Below are 17,341 nucleotides of genomic sequence, written 5' to 3'. Positions count from 1 at the left end.
CAATGATAATGGACTGAATAATATTAAAGACAAGTAAACTAGCGGCACCTGCTGTCCACAGCCTCACCTTAATTACGCTCAGAACCGACTGAAAAGATTATTTCTGTCTCGGCGTTATTGGCTTAATTTCCTATTGGGGGGAAGAAAACTGACTTCTTCATCCTTCTTCTTTGTGAGCGGGAGAGAAAAATCAATTAGGTCTGGAATGAGATGGAGTAAATAAAACACATTAATTAAATGCAACCGGTTGTTGTTCAGTCTGGAGGCTGCAGAGAGAGGGAGGGAGGGAGGGAGGGAGGGAGGGAGGGAAGGAGGGAGGGGTCCGGAGATGGAAATGAAACCGAGCCTCATGCCGGTGTGTTGCCACGGCTCACACTCCCCCGACGTTGTCATCCCTTCGTTTGTTTGCAGCGTTAGAATGCTGCAGATGATAATGGGCTTTCCCCAAAAGCCAGAAAGTCAGAGGAAGGGCAGAGGAGTTTCAGTGAAAATGCTGACTGACCCCCCCCCCCCCCCCCACACACACACACACGTCCACCACCCACTGTGTCATTCAATCATCCGACCACGTCTGAGTGATGGGGCCGCCTCTGCCATGGTTGGCTGCTGGGAGTGAAGTGCAGGGCTGGCACATTGCTCATTTTAATCTGCCTAAGTATTTGCCCTCGCGGTAATGAGCCAGTCAGCCCGTCAAAGCCATCGATCCGGCGGCTGCAGGTTCCCTGAGCTGCAACTGGACCTTCAATCCATCAACCCGGCCGTGGCGGAACAGGAACAGAGGCCCATATAGGTCTCGTTGGAGAATTTATAGCTTCCTGGTGCCCATTTATATACGGTATATACATACACACACGTACAGTATGTGTGTGTAGGTACAGTACGTGTGTTTATTTACACATCTATCTATCTATCTATCTATCTATCTATCTATCTATCTATCTATCTATCTATCTATCTATCTATCTATCTATCTATCTATCTATCTATCTATCTATCTATCTATCTATCTATCTATCTATCATTGTGGGGTTACCATGGGTAGAGACAGAACCCGTCAAACGGGAGTCAAGTCACACTGAATCCATTTTGAAAAACAGGGAAAAAGAGACTGTTTATTTTCTTTACATCGGCCTTTTAAATACATAAAAATTCCTAAACGACGACTCAAATCCAAAATAAACCTCACATCCATCTGTCCATCTATTAAGTTTCTGGTAAGCGCGTTCATCCCCAACTGGAGGGTGTCACTGGAGTGGAGCCCGGGTGAAGCAGGAGGACCCCCTGGACAGCTTTCAGTCCGTCACATGACATGCATCCTTCACCCACACGCTGACACACAGAGGCCTCCAACAGCCTCACAGGAGGCCCGGGAGAACCCCCCACACCAGCGGGTCCCCTCGACCTTTCTGCATCGATCTTCCCCTCACACCGGCCTACGAGACGTGAATACGTATCCAGGCTCAGTTGTGCAATCACCCCCCATAATAAACGCTTTGTCTCTGGCAAACACGGCAGGTCGACACAGCCAAACGCTTCACACCAGCTTTGAGGAAAAAACAAGCGAAATAGGGATTGTTTTTGAAGTTGTTCCTGCTGGCGGCCTCCGCTACCACGGCACAGTTTTGTCTTTGTAACTTTAATTTTGAGAATAATTCTAATTATAAATCTGCAATTTCTTTCCCATAATCCCCTGGATCGGTCTTTAGGGGACTGGGGATCCACTTGCAAACCAGGACTGGTGGCCGGGACAGTGGTGGGACAGTTCTGAAACATTGCAGGTACCATGGGCATGGTACTCTGGCACCTTTAGCTCAGTGACTGCATGTGCACGTGTATGTCCATGTGTACTAATGTTAGTACCTCACACAAACCTCTGGAACATCATCTGTGAGGAGACCTGATGTCATTCTCCTGTTCATATTTGAGCACTAAGCACTAATTTTAAATGTTAAATTCATTGTTTCTGGCTTTGGTGTGTGTGTGCGTGTGTGTGAGAGAGGGAGTGAGAGAGAGAGAGTGAGAGAGAGAGAGAGAGAGAGAGAGAGAGAGAGAGAGAGAGAGAGAGCGAGCACCGGGGGAATTGGAGGCGCACCGGGCAGGTGTGCAGCGCCTGAGCACGTGATGCGTCGATGCGGTCGATCCTGACGCCTGTGCGCGCTCTCCACGCTCCTTGAGCCCGTCTTCAAGTGAGAAGCACGTGAGTGCGCGCGACCGCGCCTTCATTCTCCACGAGAGTGGCTCGAGCAGCCTGAGAGCGCGTGAACGCGCCTGAGCTTTACGCGCCAGATTGAGCAACATGGGCCCTTATTTTATGCAAGAAAGGCTGACATTCCTTTGCACATTTGTTAGAAATGATAACTGGCAGTGGTCCGCGTTTCGAGGCTGAGTGGTTACACTTTAGAGCCGCAATGAGAAGCGGACCAACACGCAGCTGATGGGTGATGCGTTCAGGTGCATTTACAGAGGTGCAGCTGCCGCTTTGCTGCGGCTCAGGTTTCCCTGCGGGCTTCATTTAACACCGATTTAATCTAATCTCGCTTCCTCTCACACTTTTCTTTCCTCCTCGCGGCCGTCATGGCCGCGCCGCGCGCTCCCGCCATCGCGTCAGGAGGCAGCGCGCTGGTGCTGAAGCTGCCCGATGATGGTGATGATGATGTTGATGATGGAGGAGCAACGCTGAGTTTGCTCTCCCGGGTTTCTCTCCCCCTTATTCCACCCTTTCTTTTTACTTACCGATAGAAAACGACAAAATTGCGACACGAAGAGCTGCACGTCGGATCTGACCTGAAGTCTTTCTCCACCACCCCCCCGTCTCCGCGATGGGGAACGAAGCAAGCATGGAGGGCGGCGGGCAGCCCGGGGAGCCCGGAGCCGCCGCCGGGATGATGGGCTCGATGATGCCGGGAGGACCCACCCCGGGAGCGGGCGCAGGGCAGCACATGAAGCCGATCAATGGAGCCGCAGCGGGGGGAGGAATGGGAGTCGGAGGCCCCGCGATGGGAATGACGAGGTATGGGCAGTGTGGGGATGAATGTGGAAGGGTGACGAGCTCCGGGTGAACTCCATTCCATGTGCGTCTTAATGTCACGCGTACACGGTTGACGCAGAGCAGGCGAGCAGATGTCGGGGAGGGGGGAGATGGTACACGGACGGACGGACGGATGGATTAACAGGGTGTTACGATGTGTCTCCCTCTGTGGGGAGCACAGCTGATGCTTAATACCGGGCCACGATGCCACCGAGAACCAGGCGAGAAGTGACCGCGGTGCCGACGCGAGCAGCCCGGTCGGTTCTCACCTGTTTTCCCCACCAATGGGTTTGACATTTCCCGCATTGGAGCAGCTCGGCCACCGTTTTGTCCCACTGTCAACGCCGTGTCATGGATAAATCGTGACCGTGGTTGGCGTGCGCGTGTGTGTGTTTTTGCGTTGGAGATGCGGTGCAGATGAAAATACTCACGCTTATTTCCGCATGGGCGCGGGTGGGGTGGGGGCACGCGTGTGTACGTGTGCATGTGTGTTTGTGCGTGAGGGGGTTTGCCTCCTCTATCTAGGCGTGTATTTGATGATGAAGATGGTGATGATGGTGATGGTGTGTGTGCAGCGGTGACAGTGTGTGTAACGCCAGCGTTTCCCGTAAGTGACGTTGAACGGAAAGATCACACCGTCGTTACATCTGACCGTGTAATAAACATGTTTTTTTTTTAACTAAATGTATAAACAAACATGTGTATAACACTGATCCGACTCTTTGCAGTCAGATTATATCAGTCAATTCTGTTTGTGTGCGAGATTTTCAATGAAAAGCTAAAATTAGCTGATATTTATGTAAACCAGGATTGGTTCGACGTTTAGGCCTGAAACAATGAATAATTGTAGTTTAATCCAACAAAAACAAAACAACCCAGGAAGCTGAACCACTTACCACACTAATACCAGGCAAAACCTTCCAATAAAAATCAAGTCAAACAACACATGTTGGGTTATTGTGGTCCCTTGACAGTTTGTGACCGATATCCAGTGCCAGTAAAAGACCTGCACTTTTATTTAGCCTGTCTCCACCGTAGAATCAATTATTCTGAAATAACTTTTCATTACGAACTGGAACAAATAGTCTCAAATACTGAACCTTTTGGACATCCTCTTATTGGCCTCACACAGCTTTTAGGATGGATCTACTTTTCTAATCTTTATTTAAACATGCCAGCTATTCATTAAATTCTGTTGCTTCTGTACATCACAGTGATGTCTACGAAGTGTGATTACATTTAAAGTCAGGGCATCCAAAATCAAGGCCTATTGTGAATTGTCACTTTTTTACCATAAGAGGGAACCAACCAGGGCACCCCAGAGAGCTTCATTAAGGCATAACCTGAGCTTGAAAATGTAAAAGATGGTTTATACCACTCCTTGGTGCATTACATTTTCAAAAAAAATCGCCACCTAGTGGCCATAACAATCTCAGTCGTGGGCTCACGGCTGTCGTGTGGAGGCACCTCACACGCAACACCCCACCTCCAGGAGGAAACGTCCTTTCAGAGAATGCAAGGCTGCACAGGGTTTCTACTCAATCCCGGGATTCTAAAGCCTGAAGCCCGTCTCCTGTAGTAATGGATTTTTGTGGAAAAACCACTCTAGTAATAACCAGGGGTTAGAGCTGGCCTATACACCACAGGCTCGCTCCCGCTCTTATATGTAGGACACATCCTGCGCTTGATTCATGCCTCTGCAGGACAAAGGAGCAGCATGGGCTTCTATGTCATTATATAACATACTGTAGCGACTCAAAGAACAGATGACGGCTTCAACTGGGCTCTGACTAATGGGAGCCGAGCACGCTGCCGTGCCTTATCTATGCATCAGTCTCTTGAGGAAATTCACAGCGCTGTTGTTTTTATTAAAGCAAGATCCTAAACTTGTGGTTTTACGGTCTCTAAATGATTGTCCGCATGGCAAATCCCGCCAGAAAGAACGCCCACGGTTGCTATTTCCCTCCTTTCTGGCGGCCTTCGCCGCTTTGCATTAAGCATTTATAACGGCGTAATGCAAGGCCATGTGAACAGATTGCATCACGTGCGCTGCGTGTTCCCGTGCTCATACCCCTTCTGTATTGCTCACTCTCTCGCCCCCCCTCCCTCTCCTGCTGTGCCAGCTCCCATTGCTCTCCCCCTCCCTTCTGCACACTCGCATGCTTTCGCCGCTCTCCTTTCCTTCCCTTTTTGCACACTTGCAAAGAAATGGAGATGCTGCTCTCCACTTTCTACCCTCCCCCCTCTCTCTTTTGCCATTTCCTTATTCCTTTCCTCATGTATGGAATCTTGTCAGTGCCACAGCCATTGAAAGGGGGAGATAAACACTCCAGACTGGCATCGTTGCTTTGTTTGAATAAGTTTTAGTGAGCTGGATACACCAAGCTTTGAGATGACTTCCAACACTCTTCTTCTTTAAAGCCATTATCTGTTATTATCTGCTTGCATTCTAGACATGTAAAAAGTAACAAACCCCCACCATTAACGCAAAGGATCTATGAAGAAATGACAATAAAATCCGAGTGTTGTCTGCCCATTGTGATTTCCCCACAAACATCACCCATCAGCATGACTCTGCTTCCTAAAAAATGTAATTGATTCCTGCCAATAATGGCGACTGTCTTCTTTCCTCTTGGTGTTACTGGCTGAGGTCCCCTCGAAGGTGTCGCTTCCTTTTAATTGTGTGCCACCTCTGGTCATGACTGATGCCGCTGGTCCACTTAGGAGGACGGTTGCTGCAGATGTAGTGTACGTATACATCTGCGAGCGTCCCTCCCTCTCTATTTTTGTCCCTCTCCTCCCCCTTTCCAACCAATCGCAGCCTGTAAATGGCTCGGCACTCACGATGAAGTGCAACCATACGGCTGGGTGGGGAATGAGAATGAGGAGGGGTTGTTGGGGGGGATACAGGGTAGAAACAGATCAATGAAAGATGCGAATAGATGGAGAAAAGCTTGTGAAAAATGACCTGTGTTGCTACCTGGAGGTTTAAAACAGGGAAAAAGTTAGTGACGGAGCGGTGGTCGCCCTGAACCATCCTAATGTTGACAGAGGCGTCCTCCGCTAGCTGCATTGCCTTTCTATACTTGGTTTTGAAAAGGGTCTCCAATTCCCATGGCAGTCCTGACGGAGCGTTCCCACAGCCGCCGATCGGAGCTGATAAAACTTCAGGCCTACTGCAGCGTCGTTTGAACATAAATACAGTGTGCTGAAATGCCCCAACCTTAACTAGTGCCAGTACCACTAACCAGCAGGGCAGCTAATGTATGAATTTCATTTTAAAGCTTCAAATCAGATTTCTCCCTGTGCACTAGTGCCACTCCATGACTTCATGGAGGTCATGTGGGAGGCTCATTGATGAATGAGGATAATAAACGCTGACTGTGCGTGGAATGTAACGAAGAAAAACCTTCACCGTACCAGGTTTCTCATGCATGGCAGGAAGACTGTGAGGAGGTAATGTATGTGCACGCACTCTTGAGCAGAAATAAAAGCAGGAAATAGATCGTTTTCTTGGCCAGATGGTTGAACTAAAAAGAACGAGTGATGATAGTGTGGAGAGAGAGAGATGAGAACCATCACTCTGTGTGGCTTCACATGTCCACCGAGTCACCTCAGGCTCACCTACATGTTACACACGCAGCGTAATCAGGCCGTGTGTGCACGTGTGTCTTATCCTTTAAACCGTCGCCTTTCTCTGCGCCACCCGACCCCACGCCCTTCGCCTTTCATCTCTCACAGATGTGCTGCGTGCTGACAGACGGGCGCAACATTTTCCCCGTTCCTGCGAGCGCGCCGGGCACGTGGGCGAGTGTTTAAGCAGTGACCCCGTGCACGCGAGCGGCAGTCTGCTCATGCCTGATACCGCGGCTTTGTGCTGACAGCCCCCCTCGAAGTGACATGTATTTTTTTTTTTCACACATCAGCAGAGGAAGTGCTGATTCGGTTTGTTTCCGGGCTGAGCGAGCCCATCGCCGACGCTCTTTTTTGTCATTTCCCCGTCGAAATTGATGAGGAGGTCGAAACATGTCGGTGGCGACCTTTGACGCGACCAGTCCGACCGCACGTGGACTTGAGGAGTCCTTCCCCGAGAGGCGGTGAGCCGGTTCTTACTCACCATCTCGAAATGGCCTCCGAGGTACAGCGACCTCCTCAAAGCGACCTCCCCAGTTCAGACGGGTCTGATTGCAGGACAGAAGCAAGAGGGCGAGCGCTGCTGTCTGTGCACGCCTCAGAAGTGAGGTTCTGAAGCCTTATTACGTGTTTGTGAATGTGAGAGAGTGGGCGGGCAGCAGACAGCCGCTGTCTATATATTTACACCTTGTTATCGGGAGGCTGCTTCCAGATACTAAATGTGTTTGGGGCGCAGCGCTGGGAGATAAGATGGCAATAAGCGCCATATCACAGGGCGGTATTAGTTTTCGGCAAATGCGGCACAGCATCTTCGGAGGGAAACAGAAGTATTGAACAGAAACGATAAGGTTATCCGAGCTGGATGAGGGGTGACATGATCAGGCAGGACAGTGCTGGATAATGGATTATCTGCTGCATTGTTTCAGAAAGAATAACGTGTAGGAACCTGTCCCAGAACACGTGGACGGGTCAGGACGGGGCGCTCTTTTCTGTAGCTCCACATAAAGGTCGGGTTGAGGAGGACCTTTAAATTTCACATCATATCTGTAATTTGCTCAGTGACTCAGACGCAACATGATTTCCTGTACCGGTGCCATGTGGGTTTTATCGCTGTCCCAGGCCTTCATCAACCCAGAGACTGTTCTGACTCCAGTCATTATTACTGGAGAACCTGAGCCAAGTAGGCCCAGTGTGTCTGTCTGTCTGGCTTGTTTTTGTCCAAGAGCGGATTTTTTTTTTGCTGCGTGAGTTTGGACTTTAGGAGGAAGAAGGAACTAATTTCCATGCACGACTCTGTGACGCCGCAACCGTAGCAACCACTGTGTCACCTCTGCTCCGACAGGTGGCGATTTACGCTCTTTCATCTTAGCACCGGTCCATCTCCTGTTGACCTGCAAAGCTACAGACCACAACAGTCAATAGTGAGACAGCAAGTTAGCGACGGCGACTGCATGAAATGTGGCTTTTGATCCAACCAAAAACAAACCCCAGACTTTCGGTTTTCAGCTGAGAACATTTTAAAGTCTGATAACTGAAGAAATACTGAATTATTAATCAAATAAATAAATAAAAACAGGTTTGACAGCAAGCGAGAGGATTCTGTGAGGTTCCTCAGGGGTCAGATCTGGGATCACTATTATTCCTTGTCTACACAGATGTGGCAGTTAAATTGCTCTAGAGTTTTTCCTGATTTTAATTTTTTTTTCTTTTTTAGGGTATGATTTGCAACAAATCGGCCCAAACGGGTTTGCAAATCTGTGTAAATGAAGGATCAAAAGTAAAGATTACAGAGGCTTCTTGGTTTTTGGCTGTCAGTCAGCGCTGCGTCCGTTTCCCAGGCTCAGTGGGGATTTGTAACAGACACTAGTCCGGTCCGCCATGACCTGGTGCGGCGAGGCCCCCAGTCACCTCAACCAGTGCAGCACATTTCCATACCACTGTATCCAAGAGTTTAAGAGTGTAAACATGGTGTCTAAAACACTATTTAATGGACTTTGACGCAAAAGACAAAACGTTCTGTTCAGTTTCAGACAGTGATTTAACACTCTGACTAAAAGAATCATTTAGAGTTAATAGATGAGCCAGAAAACAAGCAATTCAGCTTGAGGTGACAATCACTACCCAGAGTTTGGCACCAGAGAGCAAATATTATTGCCAGCAATGGATACTCCTGTGAATCTACAATGGAGTCATGGAGTTTAACATTGATTAACCCCCGATTGTTAGATGTTGAGGACAGTCTGATATTCTGACATGGCCCCCCTGTGCCTGACGTAAGTTCTTGCCTCGGTTCTGATTGGGTGCCTTGTTTGCTGCATATTCCCTCTTTTGAATTCCCATTTCTATTGTCTGGGGCTACAACAGCCAGATCGTTCTGTCCACACATGCGATCGCTGGACTCATCATCATGAGCGTAAAGTGTACACGCAAAACACAGATTCACAGACAAAGAGTTTATTGGTAGACTTCACGTGACCTCTGAGTGGATGTTTCTTTCTCGGTGAATCCATCCCAGGTGTTGAGGATTCGATGGGCTTTGAGTCGTGTTCTGACCCGACTCTGCAGGGTGCAGGGTCAGAACCCCGCCTGCACGGCTCCTCTGTCTGCCAGACGTCAAGCGGACGGGGACCAATTAATCAGGAAGCTGAAGTCAGAGAGACTTGACACGGAGAGACAAAAATCAGGCTGCCCTAACACGCGCGCCGATCCGGGGGCTCGCTCTCCCTCAGGCCCGTGTTTGCTCCGGAACTCGGATCGACCCAGCTTTAATCCACATTCAGCAAACCTGCCGTCGCGAACAATTAGCGAATAAGCCACTCGTCACGATAAGCGAGGCCCAATTAATCGTGTGAGCTCAGCGGGCTGTTTTGCAGGGACGATGCAGGTATTACAGCTAAAGTTTGATTTATCTGCTCTGCACAGGCGGCGTCTTCTCCGGAAAGCTCTCCCAAACATAATTATTCATGTCGGCATAAAAGCGGAAACGCAACTCGGGGCTGAAAGGAAGATCATTCATTAAATCATCGACTTCAAGATTTAATTTTTGTCTCCGAATGACATGTTTCACAGCTATTCTTTGGTGTTACTTTTAATTATGAAGGTCAAATGACAGCATTGTGCTTTTTTCAATTCTATGTTGTATCACACGCTCTGTGCACTTTTTATATCAATAGCAGATGAATAAATCACCGTATTTGTTCAATGTTCAATAAATAACGCGATAAAGGAGGCGTGACACAGCAAATGTATGGAAGAGGTGATTCACTCCTCCAGTATATGGCTCATATGGTGGGTGGGAACACACGTCACCACCACCACTGCATAAATTAAGGTCGCGCTTTTTCTTGTTATTTTATCACTACCTGATGGTTCAGTTTTACACCTATTGATGCTGTTTCTCGTATTGTTCTAAGACAGCCCACCTAAGGCTTCTGTGCACTCTCTTTGTATAAAAAAAACCCAGTTAGTTAGTACAACCGTTTATGCCCATTGAAGCAGGTCAGATGTTGTTCTGCTACTGCGGTTTAATTTTATGCAGCCTTCTTTTCTTTGAGGCATTTGAACCCCTTGGTGGTGTTGGGGGGAAACACTCAGAAGGGTTGTTTTTATGATCGGCGTGAAATTGGGGGAGAAATGGGATTTCTGAATTTAGGTCATTTTAGTGGATGTGTTTAAAGGTTTGTGAGCAATTCTCTCTGCGGCAGCTTCGGGGAGGGGGGAGGGGAGGGGTGTAGCTTCTCTCCCTTTTATCGTGCTGACTTGTCCCATTTGATGTGGGAATCCTGTTACCAGACAATTGCGTTTGAGCACGATTCAATGGGATGGCTCAAAGTTGCCAATTTTGGAGGCTGTTTATCGCTGAGTCGTTGTAGCGCGACGCTGTGCGGCTGATTTTGGGGGATTTGAACATGTCAGCAAACATCGTTGTGTGAGAGTATACACAGGAACGTGGAACAATCAGGAACAGGAACAATCCCTCCGTCCACAGATTCCCTATCGTTCTGAATGCGAGATGGTCTAAATAAAATACATAAAAAGGAAGCTGACGACATCCCAGTCATCGAAATCATTTCAACACACAGGTTATTTCATGGCATCGCCTCAGCCGGCGCAGTGGGAGCATTGAATTAGCCCAAGCTAACGCTAGCGAATGCCACCAAATCCTGGAGGCGTGACGTGTCAGAAAGTCACTTTCAACCTAAAAACCTGCGACTGTCAGGCCCATATTTGCTGTTTGTTTCTACTACGGGATATATGACACTTACACTTAATCAGTTTAACAGCTTGAAACCTTCAACTTGTCCCTTTCCACATTAGAATTATACAGATTATGTCCAATAGACTTGACTCTTGACTGAGTCAGCTAAAAGGAAGGAAATGAGGAGAAAATAGTGGGGTGTCTACTAAGTAAAGCAGCAGAACTCGGGAGAGAGTGAATCTGTTTAACTGAGCAGCCGGCTATGAGCCCTGCAGCTTCTCCTCGGTCTTGGTGCACCATCTCCAGGATTTTGATCCTGAAACACTTTTACAATGGGTTTAAAATTAGCTGGAGTTGCAGGAATGCAGGTGAAAACCAGCCCCCTAATTACTTCTAAAGGAACATGGAGAACACGGGTGAGATTTCTGATGATTTCATGTGCTTTGGACCTTCTATCACTCCTCTTTACACCTGGATAGGTGCTAAATTAGCCCCCCCATAAAGATGCTGTGCTTAAGAATGCTCTGAGTGTGTGTGTGTGTGGGGGGGGGGGACAGCTGGGAATTAGCTCTACTGCAGAATGTTCCTCCAGTGTGAAAAGGTCTGGTGAGGACATCCAGTGTTGTGTCTCAGCAGTTCTGTTTCCACTCCAAGGACGGGCTTTGCTGTCACGGTAACCTCATAACTCCAGGCTCAGCCTTATCGATTTTACTCTCCCCGCATGCAGAACCGACAGGTTTCTGCTGGATTCGGTGACCTTCAGGCCTCCACACTCCATTTACATACACTGATCCTGTTTTCCAGGCAGGGACGATGCATCAAACCCAGCGGGCGATCGATGCCTCGCGACAACCTTTAACCGCCGTTCAATTGCAACTGAAATTAGCTCAGTGCTCATTTGGAATTTGCCACCTGGGCAAGTTCATGGCTGGTAAATATTTCACAAGTGCAGCCTGCAGCCCGATGACACCAGATCTATCCATCAGTTTCTGTTTGGTGCTTCATGCTTTTTCCTTTTTGTAAAGAAAATTGAATCCACCACCCTTTATGAATAATATCTTATATTTAAAACACATGAACTGCATCTTTTCTGCAATTTGTTTATGTTGATGAATTACTATGATCTATATGGCATCCCATGATCGACAAGCTTTCTTATTTTGTCAGTCAATACCGGGTAATTTATCATCTTTAGCTTTCAAAATAAAAGCCCTGAAAATGTCTAACATAGCTGTTGTCCAGCCAAACACCAGAATAACTTTTACCAACAGAAGCTTAATGATTGTGCTAAATAACACCCCCCCCATTTATGGTGGAGCATCCAATCTTCAGCTACCTCATTCCTAGGCTACCTGAACGCCCCACAATGCTTCAATAGGTACAATAGCAACAAACAAAGAAGGAGCAGCTTTTAACAACAAGATGCAATGAGAAATGCAAAGTGTTTGATCGAGGCTCTATTTTTATCCCTCTGTCCTATTTACTTCCCATTTTGAGTCTGAAAAGCACAAATTAATCCATTTATTACAGGCGCAGCGTGAAGCAACTCCTGCTGTTGCTGCCACTGCTACCATAGCCTGTTTAAAGAGTGCAAAAGCTAAGCTAAATGTAGCCCCGTGTGGACAAATGTAAGGCACATCCAATGTAATGGAGGACTGGGTTGCCTTAGAAACAGAAATGGTCCCATCCTCGAAATGACAGCATTGTAAATACTTCTAAATTCAATCAATCAATTATGTCTTTTTTTATTTTTGTCTCAGCATCAATCATATATGTAGTGAGGACTAAGGAGCCTTTTATGTAAAAATTCCTGCACATGTTGCCTGATGTGTTCCCATTCATATTTTGTATACTGACAAATGTGCATAAAATAAAATTTAAGGTTGGTGTTGAGATTCTTAAAATATTTTTTGCTCCACTTGGATTGGAGCTTTGGAAAGTAAGACAAAACCCAAAAGGACAGAAAGAGGACCATTCACCATCACACATGTGAGAGACTGAATCTGAAAATGTTCTTCTGATAGTGTCAAGAGTTGCCATTTTTGTGCTTGTGTTTAAAAGACATCAAACAGAGCCGGAAGCTCCACGAGGTCAAAGCCTGAGTCGCTACAGCAGGCCAGAAATACACAGACACAAAAAGCAATATGTTCTTTTATGTTCTTTTCATTCTAATATAGAACCTTAAAAAGGCAGTGGGAAGACTGACAATTTAATGTGCCATTGTATCATTTACGTTGGCCTCAAATCATTAAATTCTAATGAAAATATGATTAAATTTGGTGATTCCAGCTTCGTAGTTTGGCAGTCATTTCCTGTTATAAACACTCACATTTGATACCTCTGCTAATTTTAGCAAACCATAAAGCATCGCTTTTATATCCTTCAGGGCCGTGCTGAGAGTGGTTTGTGACAGTTTGGAGCGAATTCCTGGTAGAGAACAAAGCACACGACAATTCCACGTAATGTGTTCCTGCTACCTCTCATTTAGCATTCAGGCTACTCAAACCAGTGTTAGCTTCTGTCTGTCAAGGACCTGTTGGCTGTAACCGGTTGTCATGAACACTGGTCACACTTTTTTCCTTATTAGTGGGGGAATTGTTGAGGACGCCTCAGTCGCTGTGTCGCTTCATCATGCTGTTTATGTGGACTAGCACATCTGCTGGAATCTGATGTAGCACAGAGAGGATGATTCACGCACTGCAGGAGCCGGGGGTGCGCAAACATGTACACAAACACACCGAACCGCAATAATAACGGAAGAAAAAAACTGCAGGAGCAGTTTGCACACTTCAAATCAAACAGCGCGGCTGCTCGGCGCATTCACACATGACGGAGCAATTGTTTCCATTTCTAGCAGCCATCTGGAAACGCACCAGAGAGGCAGGATGATATCGGCTGCAGATATAAACAGATGCAGCTGACTGTCACTCCTGCTGAGGGCCCACGAGGGCACGTGCGCGTGTTGCCTTATGTGCGTTGGCATTTTGGGCAGTCACCGTGTCTCTGTCCATCATACAGCATCCGCACAACATCAAGACTAGTGGTCCAACGTTGCTCTCGGCCTAATTTTAAAGATTTTAGCGTGAAACTAGTTTGTGTTGCGTTGTGTCGAATTTACGGTGAAAGCCAGGAGGAGAGGCAGCCCCCTGTGTCATGCTGCAACTAAGAAGTTGCACAAAAAGACAGCTTTCACAAATTTGTCTCATATGTGGACGTGTTAAAAAAACAACAACCCTCCAGACCACAAGGGGGCAGTGATATAAATCTGTACCACTGCATCAGTTGCTGCTAGGCACATTGTGCATTACTGCACGGTGTGTACCGTGCATATGTTTGTCACACAGTCAGCAGGTGTGTGTGTGTGTGTGTGCGTGTGTGTGTGTTTGGGAGGTTACATCAGCATGAGTTGTGTGAATCTGTGAAGACTTCACAGATTACATAACTAAGATTGGACACAAGCTCTCCTACTGCAGGACCAGTTTATTTATTTATTTTTGTACTATTTATGTGCTTTTGTTAGCAGAATCTGGTCTAAATTAAGAAAATCTTTAGTATCATCATCAGGAATAAAATAATATCTGAATCAGTAATGTTGGATTAGGTCGTCATGTCGAGTCTGCGGACCGGATACAGCTGTTATGCAACATCAGCTTAGGCAAAACTAATCGCTAAAGGGAGACGCTCAAGTTCACAGTAGCAATGGCAAAAAAGAAAAAGAAAATTGATGTATTCTATTGTAATACTGAACTTGTTATTGAAACTGATACCAACAAACCAACAAAGGCAAACATTTGTTTGTGGACGCTTCCCGTTCCCACTCTTCAGCTCCCAGTCGACAAACCTTTACTTAGCATCTGAAAGGTGCTAGCTGTTAAAAAAATGAGCCCGTATGGTCCAAGGGTTCAGGCTCTGTTTACGTTTGGTCCACCTGGTCTCTATAGTAACGACCAAGGTGTGCTGGTGGCAGAAGAGAAACCAGCAAACAGCATCTGTGACGTCTGATTGTGTGTGTGTGTGTGTGTGTGTGTGTGTGTGTGTGTGTGTGTGTGTGTGTGTGTGTGTTCGTCATCAAAGGCACCAAATTTTTCTTCTCACCAACAGAATTTGGACTTTTATCAGCATTTTTGCACTTACGGTATTTGGGATCTTTGACTACCTCATCTGGTACGGTGACAGAATTGAACCAGTTAAAGCTTATGCTTCTGCGCCTGCGTAGATCACGGAGGATTCTCCTTGGTGCTGCGTCGCCACACAGATGCATCGCGCATCTCCCTAAAATTGAAACTATGCTGAAAGGGGCAGCAGACAATCGGAAGACCAGTGGAGCCGGGACGGGTTGACCAAAATAATTTATTGGAGTTTTTTTTTATTGGTGATTAAAGTCATTAGCTATGAGTCTTCAATGTATTTGGGTCTAAACTCGGAAAGTGGCCTAGTGAATCACGGCAGAGCTAAATCATGAATGACGAAGCCCATCAGCACCTTCATGTTCATGTTCAGGCTACGCAGAGGAACAACGAGGCCTTTGTACCACAAAATTACTTTGCAGGTTATCAGTCTCCGCGACTAACTTCATGAATTGAACCCACATAAGGGAAACCTCCTGTTCTCTCTGACTAAAATGCCTAGAAGGCGTCTGAAAATCCAAGTAAACTTGAGAAAGCAGCGAGATAGTTATTAAGGGATGGAGAGAGAGAGAAGAGGATGAAAATGGAGGCTGAGAGGAGAGGTGGGTGCATATGGAAATAAACGGTGCGTACCAAAGCGATTCTATCAATAGAGAGAGGTGTAAAATGAAAAGGTTTTTACATTAAGGCCAGAGTAACCTGCGCTGATGTGCTGCTACTAATGTAGCAGCTGGAAATGTGAGGCTCAGATCTAAACTCCCGTCTGTGCATTGACAGAACTGCAGAGAGTGAAACTGAAGCTCGTTGGCGACCAACCCGAGTGTTACGTCCAAACATTTTATTTGCTGAAGAACTCCTGCTGGTGTCGGAGTTCCATCTCTTTTCATCTGTTTACGTCCTCATCGCTCACCTTTGATTGGCGGACGGACTTCGTTCCTGCTCCACAGTCCCGCCGTGAATGCGGGGTTGTAATGGGAGCGGGGGAAATCGTTTTGACTCAACAGGCATGTGTGCGTTTGTGTGCGTGTGTGTTGGGTCATTAAATGTTGGCCGTGACAGTGATGAATGTTGCCTGTGCAGAGCTGAAGTGTGTAAACACTCCAGGAGGAGGACCGTTCCTGTTATTTGCCTTGTCACCCGCGTCGGCTTCGGTTTCTCGAAATTAGACACAGTGTCTCCCGGAAAACCAGTATTCACACAGGCTCCCTTTCCATTCTTTCCCCCACCAGTTGCAGTTTTACCATATAAATCTCTTCTCCACATTTTTTTATTGAAATAAAGCAATATGTTATTCTATATTGTTGCTAGTCCATCACAAGATGGACTAATATACTAAACATATACATTCTGCACATGTGTAACTACAGCTGGAACACAGATTATTGCTCATCACTGCTTCTGGGAGATTTATTGATGTGGACAGTCAAGAACACAGATGAAGAAATGTTTACTGACACCCAAAATGCCACGTAAATGCTTTGAAGAAACGTGTGAAAATACAGTCCTTTAGCGCGTGTTCACCAAAGTGAGAGAAACTTCACTAATTCATCTTAAAATTCATTCATTCCAGCTGTGGGAACATTTTTTCCCGCATGTCACTCACAGCAGGGCAGCTTCACTCTTGTGAAACTCCCGTTTCAGTCTGTATTTCACGTGTTGAATCAACAACTCTGGTGTTTTCTGGTGGCGGGCAGCAGCAGCAGGAATCAGCGGAACAGAAGGGCTGTGGATGACCCAGAGCAAACACAAGAGAGCAGGGGGCCGTCCCATCAGCGTCTCAGCGACGGGACGCTGATGGGACGGAGATGTTGCATGGAAGGGAGACATCTGGAAAACTGCTCCTGGTTTTGCTGACTCATGTTCAGTTTGAGCGTTCCTTCCATGGAGCTTCTCCCATGACAGTCGGGCCTCAGGGAAAGCTTTAAGGCTTTTGCTGAGTCATCTTTTCCCTTTTAAACACAAACACTGACACACAAACAAACACCGACACACACACACTCACACACAGAGAAAAGAAGTTATGTTCAAAAGACATAGTGATATATGATAAACTGAGTAAAAGTGAAAGCAAATTGGACCATTTGAGTTCACTAATCATTAGTAATCAATAGTTGCGCTTTCATTGTCCTCCCACTGCTCACAGTTGGGAGAAGACCAGACTCGGACTCATGGGCGCATGTTCATTCCAGAACTGGGATCACAGAGGTTCGATGTGTTTCTGGCTGTAACTGGGGTCACTGGTATCATCATGGAGTGGTCTACAAAGACCCGCTTTACAGTCGAGCTTGCTTTTTCTTTGTTTTTATGACTATTAACATCGTAGATTCTCGCTGTAGGCCTCAAAACTATGAATAC

General features: G+C 46.7%; 1 protein-coding gene across 1 annotated transcript in view; it reads left to right on the top strand.

Moving 5' to 3' along the window:
- The first annotated feature begins 2,366 nt into the window (after positions 1 to 2,366).
- The window catches only part of bsna (bassoon presynaptic cytomatrix protein a), an 82,313-nt gene continuing 67,338 nt past the window's right edge, over positions 2,367 to 17,341 (top strand). Inside the window, exon 1 of the mRNA XM_029833906.1 lies at positions 2,367 to 3,010. Coding sequence (XP_029689766.1) covers positions 2,820 to 3,010 — 191 coding nt within the window. The 5' untranslated portion in view covers positions 2,367 to 2,819. The remainder of the gene's footprint in view (positions 3,011 to 17,341) is intronic.

This window comes from Takifugu rubripes, chromosome 3 (genome assembly GCF_901000725.2).
Source record: "Takifugu rubripes chromosome 3, fTakRub1.2, whole genome shotgun sequence".
Taxonomy (NCBI): Eukaryota; Metazoa; Chordata; class Actinopteri; order Tetraodontiformes; family Tetraodontidae; genus Takifugu; species Takifugu rubripes.
The sequence above is the reverse complement of the archived record's forward strand: the minus strand, read 5'-3'. Positions and strand labels throughout refer to the sequence as shown.